Raw genomic sequence first — 16,043 nt, 5'->3', positions numbered from 1 at the left:
AGTTGTAGTCAGGATTATGTAGTTTGTCAGTAGTTTGACTTGATGGTATGACAGAGTTGTAGTGAGGGGTATGTAGGATATTGATAATTTGACTTGATGGTATGACAGAGTTGTAGTCAGGGTGATGTAGTTTGTCAGTAGTTTGACTTGATGGTATGACAGAGTTGTAGTCAGGGGTATGTAGGATATTGATAATTTGACTTGATGGTATGACAGAGTTGTAGTGAGGGGTATGTAGGATATTGATAATTTGACTTGATGGTATGACAGAGTTGTAGTCAGGGTGATGTAGTTTGTCAGTAGTTTGACTTGATGGTATGACAGAGTTGTAGTCTGGGTTATGTAGTTTGTCAGTAGTTTGACTTGATGGTATGACAGAGTTGTAGTGAGGGGTATGTAGGATATTGATAATTTGACTTGATGGTATGACAAAGTTGTAGTCAGGGTGATGTAGTTTGTCAGTAGTTTGACTTGATGGTATGACAGAGTTGTAGTGAGGGGTATGTAGGATATTGATAATTTGACTTGATGGTATGACAGAGTTGTAGTGAGGGGTATGTAGGATATTGATAATTTGACTTGATGGTATGACAAAGTTGTAGTCAGGGTGATGTAGTTTGTCAGTAGTTTGACTTGATGGTATGACAGAGTTGTAGTGAGGGGTATGTAGGATATTGATAATTTGACTTGATGGTATGACAGAGTTGTAGTGAGGGGTATGTAGGATATTGATAATTTGACTTGATGGTATGACAAAGTTGTAGTCAGGATTATGTAGTTTGTCAGTAGTTTGACTTGATGGTATGACAGAGTTGTAGTGAGGGGTATGTAGGATATTGATAATTTGACTTGATGGTATGACAGAGTTGTAGTTTGTCAGTAGTTTGACTTGATGTAGTTTGTCAGTAGTTTGACTTGATGGTATGACAGAGTTGTAGTCAGGATTATGTAGTTTGTCAGTAGTTTGACTTGATGGTATGACAGAGTTGTAGTGAGGGGTATGTAGGAGGGGTATGTAGGATATTGATAATTTGACTTGATGGTATGACAAAGTTGTAGTCAGGGTGATGTAGTTTGTCAGTAGTTTGACTTGATGGTATGACAGAGTTGTAGTGAGGGGTATGTAGGATATTGATAATTTGACTTGATGGTATGACAGAGTTGTAGTGAGGGTATATAGGCAGTGTATCTAGAGTGCAGCATGACACACAACTGATACATCATCCTTTTATCTACCAAATATTTCCTATTGTTATATGGAAGATCAATACCAATTCTGTTGTATTGGTTTTATGAATATATTTGAAGGAAGTGATAAAAATGTTGTAGAATGTGTTTTAAATAGAAATGCTGAGATATATAGTAGAGGTTTAGATAAAAATGATTAATGAGTAATTTTTGTGTGGCACACAAGGCCCTGTATGTTGTAGAGATTTTTTACGTCAATCCCATATTGTATACTTTTGACATTGTAAACAAGCCTGTTTAATTAACAAGTGTATGTAGTGGGCCCACCTCATCTTTTTTTCTCATTTGCCTTTTTTCTTCAGAACATCATCATCATCATCAAGGCTTGGCATGAACATGAAACAAACTTGACGATTTTGCAACATGTCTGCAACGTTCTCTGATTCGGAGGATTTTAAACCTGACTGAGTCCACTAATACACAAGTGTCTGCGTTTGTGAGAAGACTGAGTCCAAAGTCCAAAGAAATCGGTACTGATTCCACTCCTTCTCTCTTGGCTCATTTGGGACAAATTTCTTTGACACCTGCACCTCTCGCTTCTCAGAGATTTGAGGGTTGACCAACATACATGTTGATGGGAACTACAGCTAGTGTTCCAGTTATCACACCATCTACATTGATTTTGTGTCAGAAGACATTTTGGCTTGATCTTGTGGATGTGATTGAGTTATTTTTCCCTGGATGTTAAAGTCAAGTCAGTTAAGATACTGACATTGACACTGATATCTGATGATTCATTTCTAAAAGTGTTAATAGAAAAGTGGGCAGGTGAGGTGTTAATGAACAGTTGTGTTTCACAGCCTATCCTTGTTACATGGCCGTAAGAACAAGTGGTTGGAGGTGGATATGAAAGTTATGATGATGGAGGAAGCTTGTGACGACACTAGTGATCCTGCTGACATGGAGGTATATCAACCCTCCTCAAGCTATCAGAAGGTAAGAATCCAACTTAGCAGGTAGATCAGATGCATTTCTACAACTGTATGTCTACAGGTAAGGTACATTCTATAAGTAAGGTACATTTGTACAGGTGAAGTACATTTCTTTAGGTAAGTACCTTTGTACAGGTAAAGTACATTTTTACATGTAAGGTACATTTGTACAGGTGAAGTACATTTTTATATGTAAGGTACATTTGTACAGGTAAAGTACATTTTTATGTGTAAGGTACATTTGTACAGGCGAAGTACATTTCTATATGTAAGGTACATTTGTACAGGTAAAGTACCTTTGTACAGGTGAGTATATTTGTACAGGTGAGTATATTTCTATCGGTAAGTACCTTTGTACAGGTGATGTACATTTCTATAGATAGGGTACATTTGTTCAGGCAAGGTACATTTCTGTAATTAAGTGTCAGTGTAATATCTGACACATACATACATCAGGTAGTCTGAGAATAGATGAATTGTTGCTTTTGCCATGTATAGATAGTCCTGATTTAATAGACGCCAAAGGGATACTTTGGTCAGATTTGGCAGTTCCCATTACATTATTTTAACCTATGATTAAGGCTGGAACTTAATGTGTCTATAAAACCTGTTTTTTTACCAATATATACTTACTGGCACTGGGGTTAACAGGAATAATTGGTTAGACAGTATGTCAGTAAAACCTGTCTTTACTGACACTGGGGTAAACAGGAATAATTGGTTAGACAGTATGTCAGTAAAACCTGTCTTTACTGACACTGGGGTAAACAGGAATAATTGGTTAGACAGTATGTCAGTAAAACCTGTCTTTACTGACACTGGGGTAAACAGGAATAATTGGTTAGACAGTATGTCAGTAAAACCTGTCTTTACTGACACCAGGGTAAACAAGAATAATGACACTGAGAGAGACAGAAATAATTGGTGAGACAGTATGTCAGTTAAACCTACCTTTAATGACACTGAGACAGACAGAAATAATTGGTGAGACAGTATGTCAGTTAAACCTACCTTTAATGATACTGAGAGAGACAGAAATAATTGGTGAGACAGTATGTCAGTTAAACCTACCTTTAATGATACTGAGAGAGACAAATAATTGGTGACAGGTCAATAATAGGAGAGAGACAAATAATTGGTGACAGTATGTCAGTTAAAACCTTTAATGATCTTAATACTGAGTTAAACCTACCTTTAATGATACTGAGAGAGACAGAAATAATTGGTGAGACAGTATGTCAGTTAAACCTACCTTTAATGACACTGAGAGAGACAGAAATAATTGGTGAGACAGTATGTCAGTTAAACCTACCTTTAATGACACTGAGAGACAGAAATAATTGGTGAGACAGTATGTCAGTAAAACCTGTATTCCATGATATTAAGGGGAGATGGGATATCTTGCCAAATTGTTAGAAATTATATTCTTCACAACGTATTATTCAACAAAATCTAACTTCAAAAATAAGATGTTGAGGTAGTCACCTCTGACTGAAGTCTGCAACTTTCAATATTCCGTGAAGAGGTGACATTGATATATCTGAAACAAGAAATATTCGTAGATGTATTTTAAACCTTAACAATACCAACTAAAATGGATGTCAAGTACATTAATTGTTTATTTTTGGTCTTTCATTGATAATATGTAGAATTATTTAGTAACAGGCAGTACAAGTAAATGTTTTGACATCACTTCATACTGTCATTGATGGCTTTCAAGTTTACTGTTGATAAAAGAGACAACACACCAAGTCAGTAATTTCAAATGCAAAATTTGTCAAAGTCAATAAAAAGTTACATGTAGGCTGTAAGATACATATCTATGAAGGTAAGTATGTATAGTTGATTGTGGTTCAGATATGCAGTTCACAGCAAATTGTTATGACCTACATTCAGATTCTTTTCTACCTTGTTACCTATATTGGACTCAAATACTAGTTTTCTATTTAAGACACAAAACATTCTGCTGCTGGTTCCTTCTGTATGCTAGTTACCTATATTAGACACAAATACTAGTTACCTATTTAAGACACAAAACATTCTACTGTTGGTTCCTTCTGTATGCTAGTTACCTATATTAGACACAAATACTAGTTACCTATATAAGACACAAAACATTCTACTGTTGGTTCCTTCTGTATGCTAGTTACCTATATTAGACACAAATACTAGTTACCTATTTAAGACACAAAACATTCTACTGTTGGTTCCTTCTGTATGCTAGTTACCTATATTAGACACAAATACTAGTTACCTATTTAAGACACAAAACATTCTACTATTAGTTCCTTCTGTATGCTAGTTACCTATATTAGACACAAATACTAGTTACCTATTTAAGACACAAAACATTCTACTGTTGGTTCCTTCTGTATGCTAGTTACCTATATTAGACACAAATACTAGTTACCTATTTAAGACACAAAACATTCTACTGTTGGTTCCTTCTGTATGCTAGTTACCTATATTAAACACAAATACTAGTTACCTATATAAGACACAAAACATTCTACTGTTGGTTCCTTCTGTATGCTAGTTACCTATATTAGACACAAATACTAGTTACCTATATAAGACACAAAACATTCTACTGTTGGTTCCTTCTGTATGCTAGTTACCTATATTAGACACAAATACTAGTTACCTATTTAAGACACAAAACATTCTACTGTTGGTTCCTTCTGTATGCTAGTTACCTATATTAGACACAAATACTAGTTACCTATATAAGACACAAAACATTCTACTGTTGGTTCCTTCTGTATGCTAGTTACCTATATTAGACACAAATACTAGTTACCTATATAAGACACAAAACATTCTACTGTTGGTTCCTTCTGTATGCTAGTTACCTATATTAGACACAAATACTAGTTACCTATATAAGACACAAAACATTCTACTGTTGGTTCCTTCTGTATGCTAGTTACCTATATTAGACACAAATACTAGTTACCTATATAAGACACAAATCATTCTACTGCTAGTTCATTCTGTATGCTAACTACAAAAAATACATTAGACATAAAACATTATGCCATCAGACATCAACACTCCCTAATTACTGGACATTCCTACTTTTTTTTTTATTATTTTTTATATTTCAAGATTTTACACGTTGAACAGGACAAATACACTCACACCCTCTCACACATCCAACCACAGGTGCACATATAGTCATTGCGTGTCAAACAAGTACACTCCATTCAAAAGAATCATCAACATCATCATCAACATTCAAAAATGCATGTGATCATTACTACTATTATTATTATTATTATTATTATCACCATACATGATAATCCTCATATATCACAATCAATATTATTATGTTACACACTAAATAATGCATCATCATCATCATCATCATCATCATCATCATCATCATCATCATCATCATCATCATCATCATCATCATCATCATCATCATCATCATCATCATCATCATCATCCTCAAAAACATGATAATCTTCCTCATCATTCATTTCAACATATATATCACAATCAATATTACTATCATGATTATTGTACATACTAAATAATGCATCATCATCATCCACATTCAACAATTCATCATCATCATCAAATCAAGATTCATACTTTCATAACCATTATGAAACCTTATGATTCATAAATATCACAGTAAACTTTTGTTTCAAATGCACCCATGCACACATGCATAAACACACACACAACCATAAATTGACTTCAACATACAGAAATGAAGAAATGAAATAGAACTTTATTAGGGATAAGAAATTTAAAGAGAAAGAAATTGAAGAAAATGAAGAAATAGTAAAGTGGATTGTTGGGTGAGATGGTAAAATAGGTTAGAGTAAGCTTTTAATGCTTTTCTTTCTTTATATCTGATTACTCGGTATGGTCAAGGACTGTTATGTATATAATTATAAAAAATTATAGAAAAAAAAGAAAAAAAGAAAAACTAGTAATGTGATGGATAATAGATCAAAGTGTGTAGATCAAAACTGTATTAATTTTTCCCATTTTTTCCATTCATTCTCAAATTTACGTTTTACTTTATCATCCTTACCATTAGCTATATATTTTTGTATCATATAATTATCTTTGATTGTCTTAATTAGTGCATGCAAGTTTAGTGAACGGTGTAAGCATCTGGACATTTCTACTTATGATATGTATTTACCTGACCTACATTTTGACTTTTGACCTACATCCAAGAAAAAAATTGTTGTGGCTCTCTATTTTCTTCTCTACTTGTCACTGGATCTACACACTTGGTGTAAGGGTCCACCATGGTGAGACAGTGTGTTTTGTATGAAAATGAGGTTGTTCTACCTACATTTTGACCTTTGACCTACATCAAAGAAAGCATTTGTCTTGGCTCCTATCTCCTACATTACTTAACTGCCAATGTAACTTATTACTTAAGGCATGGGTTCACTTGCAGTGCATTCTTTGCATAAAATTTCACATGTTTTATCTTGTCTTAATGTTTTTATCATGATATTTAATAGAAAGGTAAGTAGCTAATATATAATCTATATTTTGTATATTGAATAGTGTTAGAGTTTAGTGTGACTCCTGATAATCATATTTGATATTGTGGTATTAATTGTTATTTTTCAACCCTTGTCATTACAAGCATTACTTTCGACGGTTGGAGTTTGTACTGGTAAGATTATATTTGTCTAATCTCTCATTATTTTCATCTTCTTCTCTTCTTCATTCAGATATGTTCAAAACAGCTCTATCAAACAGAAACAAAAACATGTTCGTTTCCTGTTAAACTTGAGAAAGAATTTGGTTAGGTAGATTGGTAAAGAAAAGGATGTTTTTATGTAGAAGGTAGGAAGGGTGATCATGACTTTAATAGTGCTTCCATGATAAATGAAAAAGTATTAAGGAAGGTACAGCAAATGATATTCAGAAGGAAAACAGGAAACCAACATCTTTTTTTAAATATCCAAATTGCAATTTATTCATTAAGTGCAAGTGAAATTGCATGTTCTTTACACCTTGAAAAAAGGCTTTCCTTCCATTCAAACTTTTGGCTTTGATTTGGAAATGTGGAGATTATTATCATCACGCTGTGTTTTCAGTGTAGCGTCCCCAAGATATGGCTAAAGTAGCTGACTGATGCACCATTACCAACGACTCCTTGTATAACCTGCCACATATTTGTCAGCAATACAGAATCTGACACTAAGCCCCTAATGGAAGGATTGGACCACCTTACCATATATTTGCCTGTTTTACACTCCATAAACTTCCATCAATGTCAAGTCAAATTTTAGGAAATTGGCCCATATTCAGACATATTTTGTATAGATGTATTTCAAAGGAAATCTGATAATTATTTAATTTTAGTTGATAATAGTCGACATTCCATCACCCAGAAGTTAAAGGGGTGTAACAGGTCAGTCATCTTGGTGTATTAAATATCTCAGTTTATCAGGCTATAGTGTAGACCTGGAGCCAAATCAGAAGCCATTAAATCAGTTCCAGATTTTATGAATGGAAACTGGTACATAAGTTTGTGAATGAAGTCATTTCTTGACACAGCTGTGTGTATATAGGGGTGGAAATATACACTAATATCAATGTACCTTGTTATTTTGTCAAGCTTGGTCCATGTCCCTCTCCAGTAGTGACTAATCAGAACACATGGTCCATGTCCCTCTCCAGTAGTGACTAATAAGAACACATGGTCCATGTCCCTCTCCAGTAGTGACTAATCAGAACACATGGTCCATGTCCCTCTCCATTAGTGACTAACCAAAACACATGGTCCATGTCCCTCTACAGATGTGACTAATCAGAACACATGGTCCATGTCCCTCTACAGATGTGACTAATCAGAACACATGGTCCATGTCCCTCTCCAGTAGTGACTAATCAGAACACATGGTCCATGTCCCTCTCCATTAGTGACTAACCAAAACACATGGTCCATGTCCCTCTCCTGTAGTGACTAATAAGAACACATGGTCCATGTCCTTCTCCAGTAGTGACTAATCAGAACACATGGTCCATGTCTCTCTCCATTAGTGACTAACCAAAACACATGGTCCATGTCCCTCTACAGATGTGACTTATCAGAACACATGGTCCATGTCCCTCTACAGATGTGACTAATCAGAACACATGGTCCATGTCCCTCTCCATATGTGACTAATCAGACCACATGGTCCATGTCCCTCTCCATTAATGACTAACCAGAACACATGGTCCATGTCCCTCTCCATATGTGACAAATTAGAACACACGGTCTGTGTCCCTGTCCATTAATGACTAACTAGAACACACGGTCCATGTCCCTCTCCATATGTGACTAACTAGAACACATGGTCTATGTTTTCCTCTATTTGTGACTTGCTAGAACACATCCATGTCTACTTTGGTGACATTTTAGAACACATTGTCTGTGTTCCTATCGGTGACTTGCTAGAAAACATTTAGAACACATTGTCTGTGTTCCTATCACTGACTTGCTAAAAAGAGTTAGAACCCATTGTCTGTGTTCCTATCACTTACTCGCTAGAAAAGATTTAGAACACATTGTCTGTGTTCCTATCAGTTACTCGCTAGAAAAGATTTAGAACACATTGTCTGTGTTCCTATCAGTTACTCGCTAGAAAAAATTTAGAACACATTGTCTGTGTTCCTATCAGTGACTCGCTATGACTAAGTATAAAACATTGTCCATGTCCATATTAGTGATTTGCTTGTACAACTTTGTATATTGGACGGAGAAAATCCTATTGTTTTTAATCTGAACTTCAAACATAAAAATTACATAAATTATGCTCCCACAAGGATTTTAAATGTATGAATTTTTTGCCTTAGTTCATTGACAAGATTTCAGACAATGCCATTTTTCTACCAATTTTTTCTGCTTGCTTTGATAAAGGCTATAAACAATATATATAATTTTCAAAAGATTTTTTCAATTCTTTCCTGTTTAGGATGAGTCTTTATGTTAGAGCTGTTGTGAACCTTCACAGAGGAGCTACTGTTCCTGTACACCTTGATATACAACATGATTCAGATACTGAGGCCTTCCTTATAGACAAAATTATTAATATCTATTAAAGAGCCTTGACCCAACATAACTTCCTATTTTTGTACAAGGCATTTTGCAATAGGATGTAAATTTCGTATTGCTTCTGTTGTGTGATCTTAACAATGGTGATAAAAGACAAGACGTTTTTTGAAAGTGACTGTAATGATGAATGTAGTAGTTTTCATGACCATTCATGTTCCAAACTAAGAACATCCATTGTCATAAAAGATATTGATGCATGGTCAGACTTCAGTAGTGACGAGAATGAGACAGGGTTGCACTGTTGTATTCTCAGACAGACTGGAAAGGCAAACCTCAAGTTGTGGAATTGTCTGCAATGATGAAGGCAATATATATATGATTTAAATTGAGGTTTTTACAGCTATGTGTTATGTGAGTATTTTAACTGTAAATATCAAAAATTGATATTATGTAAAAATAGTTTCAAGACAATTTAGCAGTTATTTGTGAAAGGGTCCAGTCTCCTTAAGCTCCACTCAAAAAAGCAGGACATGCTGATCATTCAGAACATCTATTGAATACCTGAATCATGTTGTATACAAATTTGTTTTATATGGCGTTTTTGTTTACCCAAGAACCAATAATGTTATGTCCATACTCAAGAAAGGATTATTCTTCTGTACCTTATCATTTTTAATTTACCTGCTTTAGATATTATATATGTGACGCCACCAGTATATATCAGCTACTGTATCTCCAACAAAGGCACTCCCAGGATTTCTAAGAACAGGATTTACTGATATTGGCATAGTCCACCTGTCATCTTTTAAATTTAATTTTACAATAACAACCTAAAAATGCTGTGACAAAATTCTGTTTGCACATATTTATATATTGATATTAAGTTTTTACAGAATGTATTTTTTATATATAACTGGGTATAAATTGGTGGTAAATGACTCTGAAATCTAAACATGGTGTCATTGTCACAATGATTATGTCATATTTCACTTGACTATAAGTATAAAGCATTCTTTGATCAGATAATATGGCTATTCGAGAGTATCATTATAGTGGTATATACTGCATAGATATATATCCTGGCAATGTATCATGACACAGTTGTATATCTCTAAATCCAAAATGAATGATATTGGTGTAGTGATATATCCCCCCCACAGTGTATCATTGTGATGGTGTAGTGATATATCTCCACAGTGCATCATTGTGATGGTGTAGTGATATATCCCCCCCACAGTGTATCATTGTGATGGTGTAGTGATATATCCCCCCCACAGTGTATCATTGTGATGGTGTAGTGATATATCCTCACAGTGTATCATTGTGATGGTGTAGTGATATATCCCCCCACAGTGTATCATTGTGATGGTGTAGTGATATATCCCCCCACAGTGTATCATTGTGATGGTGTAGTGATATATCCCCACAGTGTATCATTGTGATGGTGTAGTGATATATCCCCCCACAGTGTATCATTGTGATGGTGTAGTGATATATCCCCACAGTGTATCATTGTGATGGTGTAGTGATATATCCCCACAGTGTATCATTGTGATGGTGTAGTGATATATCCCCCCACAGTGTATCATTGTGATGGTGTAGTGATATATCCCCCCACAGTGTATCATTGTGATGGTGTAGTGATATATCCCCCCAGTGTATCATTGTGATGGTGTAGTGATATATCCCCCAGTGTATCATTGTGATGGTGTAGTGATATATCAGTGTATCAGTGTATCATTGTGATGGTGTAGTGATATATCCCCACAGTGTATCATTGTGATGGTGTAGTGATATATCCCCCCACAGTGTATCATTGTGATGGTGTAGTGATATATCTCCACAGTGTATCATTGTGATGGTGTAGTGATATATCCCCCACAGTGTATCATTGTGATGGTGTAGTGATATATCCCCACAGTGTATCATTGTGATGGTGTAGTGATTGTGATATCCCCCCACAGTGTATCATTGTGATATCCCCCCACAGTGTATCATTGTGATGGTGTAGTGATATATCCCCCCACAGTGTATCATTGTGATGGTGTAGTGATATATCCCCCCACAGTGTATCATTGTGATGGTGTAGTGATATATCCCCACAGTGTATCATTGTGATGGTGTAGTGATATATCCCCCCACAGTGTATCATTGTGATGGTGTAGTGATATATCCCCCCACAGTGTATCATTGTGATGGTGTAGTGATATATCCCCACAGTGTCTTTGTGATGGTGTAGTGATATATCCCCCCACAGTGTATCATTGTGATGGTGTAGTGATATATCCCCACAGTGTATCATTGTGATGGTGTAGTGATATATCCCCCCACAGTGTATCATTGTGATGGTGTAGTGATATATCCCCCCCACAGTGTATCATTGTGATGGTGTAGTGATATATCCCCCCACAGTGTATCATTGTGATGGTGTAGTGATATATCCCCCCACAGTGTATCATTGTGATGGTGTAGTGATATATCCCCCCACAGTGTATCATTGTGATGGTGTAGTGATATATCCCCCCACAGTGTATCATTGTGATGGTGTAGTGATATATCCCCCAGTGTATCACAGTGTATCATTGTGATGGTGTAGTGATATATCCCCCATTGTGATGGTGTAGTGATATACAGTGTATCATTGTGATGGTGTAGTGATATATCCCCACAGTGTATCATTGTGATGGTGTAGTGATATATCCCCCCACAGTGTATCATTGTGATGGTGTAGTGATATATCCCCACAGTGTATCATTGTGATGGTGTAGTGATATATCCCCACAGTGTATCATTGTGATGGTGTAGTGATATATCCCCCCACAGTGTATCATTGTGATGGTGTAGTGATATATCCCCCCACAGTGTATCATTGTGATGGTGTAGTGATATATCCCCACAGTGTATCATTGTGATGGTGTAGTGATATATCCCCCACAGTGTATCATTGTGATGGTGTAGTGATATATCCCCCCACAGTGTATCATTGTGATGGTGTAGTGATATATCCCCACAGTGTATCATTGTGATGGTGTAGTGATATATCCCCCCACAGTGTATCATTGTGATGGTGTAGTGATATATCTCCACAGTGTATCATTGTGATGGTGTAGTGATATATCCCCACAGTGTATCATTGTGATGGTGTAGTGATATATCCCCCCACAGTGTATCATTGTGATGGTGTAGTGATATATCCTCACAGTGTATCATTGTGATGGTGTAGTGATATATCCTCACAGTGTATCATTGTGATGGTGTAGTGATATATCCTCACAGTGTATCATTGTGATGGTGTAGTGATATATCCCCCCACAGTGTATCATTGTGATGGTGTAGTGATATATCTCCACAGTGCATCATTGTGATGGTGTAGTGATATATCCCCCCACAGTGTATCATTGTGATGGTGTAGTGATCAATGTATCCCCTAGTGTATCTTATATCTTGACAGTGTATCTTTTTAGTGACTGTTCTGTATCACCCACCTGGTTTTACTTCACAGCGTTTACATTGCATGCATTTCAGTTTTTGGAATTTAATATTTTATGTTGTTGCAGTTATGAAAACGTATTGTCAGCTTGTGTGGTGGAAGTCACCTTGTTTGGTATCGTACAGCTTATGACACTATACAATGTACTATATATTTACCAGGGGGGTTGGAATGTATTAAATGTATGTGACATGTTAGATTGTGAATAAGGATATAGCAAATGAGCAAATGTTGGCTGATCATTGGAGGAATCCGAAGGGAACATGATTTGAAAAAAAACCTGATGAACATATTTGTAGTCTGTGACAAAGGACTATGACATAACTGTTTACCTGTGAGATTGTTGGCAGTATGTGTGTGTACTGGGGTATGCCCGATTGTACAGTGTGTGGGATAGTGATAATAACCTGCGATAAGGGGAGTGCCCTACATTTTGTCACACTCCACGACCACTGTTGACACTGGCTCTACTCTCACTCACAGCTCTAAAACTTTGTCCACACAAACTACACATTGGTCAGTCTGTGTGCGACTCACCTGTGTCTTGACAAACTGAACATTGGCTATTTTGGTGGATCTGTTATTATTTAGTAGAACATTTGACAAAGGACTGTCACTCTTAGAACTGTGTAAATCTGAGATTATTTTCCTGGATGTTAGTGATCCATTAAAACACGCCGGACATACCGACGTACGTAGTGATTGTCATGGAGGATAGTACTTTGGTGAAGGAGATAGAATGTTGTGAAAAGTGGAGGTAACTGTGTGTGGAAAGTTAATTAGTTGTGGACTTATATGGACATGAAGGATTACCACATGCTGTAATGTAGGTAAGATGATCATTGGATAATTGGCAGTGTATTACAAGATACTAAGGTAGATATAAGACATAAGCTGACCACTCTTAGAATGAAACCTAAAGTCTAATGTGAGACATAGAATGAAATTGCTGGACTAACTCTAAAGTATGATGTTACTCATCAGACTTTTTATCTCACCATCAAGTATAGGAAGAGACATTGTATATTTTAGCTCACCAGTCAGTATAGGAAGAGACATTGTGTATTTTAGCTCACCAGTCAGTATAGGAAGAGACATTGTGTATTTTAGCTCACCAGCCAGTATAGGAAGAGACATTGTGTATTTTAGCTGACCAGCCAGTATAGGAAGAGACATTAGATATTTTAGCTCACCAGCCAGTATAGGAAGAGACATTAGATATTTTAGCTCACCAGCCAGTATAGGAAGAGACATTGTGTATTTTAGCTCACCAATATTTTAGCTCACCAGCCAGTATAGGAAGAGACATTAGATATTTTAGCTCACCAGCCAGTATAGGAAGAGACATTGTGTATTTTAGCTCACCAGTCAGTATAGGAAGAGACAGTGTGTATTTTAGCTCACCAGTCAGTATAGGAAGAGTCATTGTGTATTTTAGCTGACCAGTCAGTATAGGAAGAGACATTGTGTATTTTAGCTGACCAGTCAGTATAGGAAGAGTCATTGTGTATTTTAGCTCACCAGCCAGTATAGGAAGAGACATGGTGTATTTTAGCTCACCAGTCAGTATAGGAAGAGACATTGTGTATTTTAGCTGACCAGTCAGTATAGGAAGAGTCATTGTGTATTTTAGCACACCAGACAGTATAGGAAGAGACATTGTGTATTTTAGCTCACCAGTCTGTGTAGGAAGAGACATGGTGTATTTTAGCTCACCAGTCAGTATAGGAAGAGACATTGTGTATTTTAGCTGACCAGCCAGTATAGGAAGAGACATTGTGTATTTTAGCTCACCAGTCAGTATAGGAAGAGACATTGTGTATTTTAGCTGACCAGTCAGTATAGGAAGAGTCATTGTGTATTTTAGCTCACCAGCCAGTATAGGAAGAGACATTGTGTATTTTAGCTCACCAGTCAGTATAGGAAGAGACATTGTGTATTTTAGCTCACCAGCCAGTATAGGAAGAGACATTGTGTATTTTAGCTCACCAGCCAGTATAGGAAGAGACATTGTGTATTTTAGCTCACCAGTCAGTATAGGAAGAGTCATTGTGTATTTTAGCTGACCAGCCAGTATAGGAAGAGACATTGTGTATTTTAGCTCACCAGACAGTATAGGATGAGACACTGTGTATTTTAGCACACCAGCCAGTATAGGAAGAGACATTGTGTATTTTAGCTCACCAGTCAGTATAGGAAGAGTCATTGTGTATTTTAGCTGACCAGCCAGTATAGGAAGAGACATTGTGTATTTTAGCTGACCAGCCAGTATAGGAAGAGACATTGTGTATTTTAGCTGACCAGCCAGTATAGGAAGAGACATTGTGTATTTTAGCTGACCAGCCAGTATAGGAAGAGACATTGTGTATTTTAGCTGACCAGTCAGTATAGGAAGAGACATGGTGTATTTTAGCTGACCAGTCAGTATAGGAAGAGACATTGTGTATTTTAGCTGACCAACCAGTATAGGAAGAGACATTAGATATTTTAGCTAACCAGTCAGTTTAGGAAGAGACATTGTGTATTTTAGCTCACCAGCCAGTATAGGAAGAGACATTGTGTATTTTAGCTCACCAGCCAGTATAGGAAGAGACATTGTGTATTTTAGCTCACCAGTCAGTACAGGAAGAGACATTAGACATTTTAGCTCACCAGTCAGTTTAGGAAGAGACATGGTGTATTTTAGCTGACCAGCCAGTATAGGAAGAGACATTGTGTATTTTAGCTCACCAGTCAGTTTAGGAAGAGACATTGTGTATTTTAGCTGACCAGTCAGTTTAGGAAGAGACATTGTGTATTTTAGCTAACCAGTCAGTTTAGGAAGAGACATTGTGTATTTTAGCTGACCAGCCAGTATAGGACAGACCCTTAATGATGGGGATTAGCTGTGTCAACAACTGTTGCCGTGAATGTCATTGCCATTAATTCTAGACAAACATTCATTGGAGTTGTTTATACTAACAAAGCAGACTTTGCTAGACTGTAAATGTGGGGAAATACCATACAAGTTTACCTGGTCAGGCAGGTGTACAGGTAGGCAGACAATGTCCTATTGTTCTTGACTGCACTTTTCCTTGGTATTTGACATTTTTATATGGTTGGTATACCCACATGGGCAAATGGTATACAGATGTTGTACGATTTTTGCTGCTGTATGAATTTCTGAAAAAATAACACTTTCAATAATGCACCCAAATGGAAAAGTGTAAATCTATATATGATGTAATATATAGACACAGAGCACATAACCAAAGTTGTATTCGTATGTTAAAGTTGGTTTTTATGCAATATATTAGAGACACATGTCAACCATCACATTGTTTGTTTTTCTCTTCAAGGTTAACTC

The 16,043-nt window shown here is 36.4% G+C and overlaps 1 protein-coding gene across 1 annotated transcript in view; it reads left to right on the top strand.

Moving 5' to 3' along the window:
• Nucleotides 1-2,109: 2,109 nt before the first annotated feature.
• LOC132543369 (uncharacterized) overlaps nt 2,110-16,043 on the top strand; it is a 35,692-nt gene continuing 21,758 nt past the window's right edge. Inside the window, exon 1 of the mRNA XM_060206861.1 lies at nt 2,110-2,184. Coding sequence (XP_060062844.1) covers nt 2,110-2,184 — 75 coding nt within the window. The remainder of the gene's footprint in view (nt 2,185-16,043) is intronic.

This window comes from Ylistrum balloti, unplaced genomic scaffold (genome assembly GCF_031769215.1).
Source record: "Ylistrum balloti isolate Yb309-2 unplaced genomic scaffold, AGI_CSIRO_Ybal_v1 Utg369754, whole genome shotgun sequence".
Lineage (NCBI taxonomy): Eukaryota > Metazoa > Mollusca > Bivalvia > Pectinida > Pectinidae > Ylistrum > Ylistrum balloti.
Note: the sequence above shows the minus strand (reverse complement) of the source record. Positions and strands in the feature narration are given on the sequence as shown.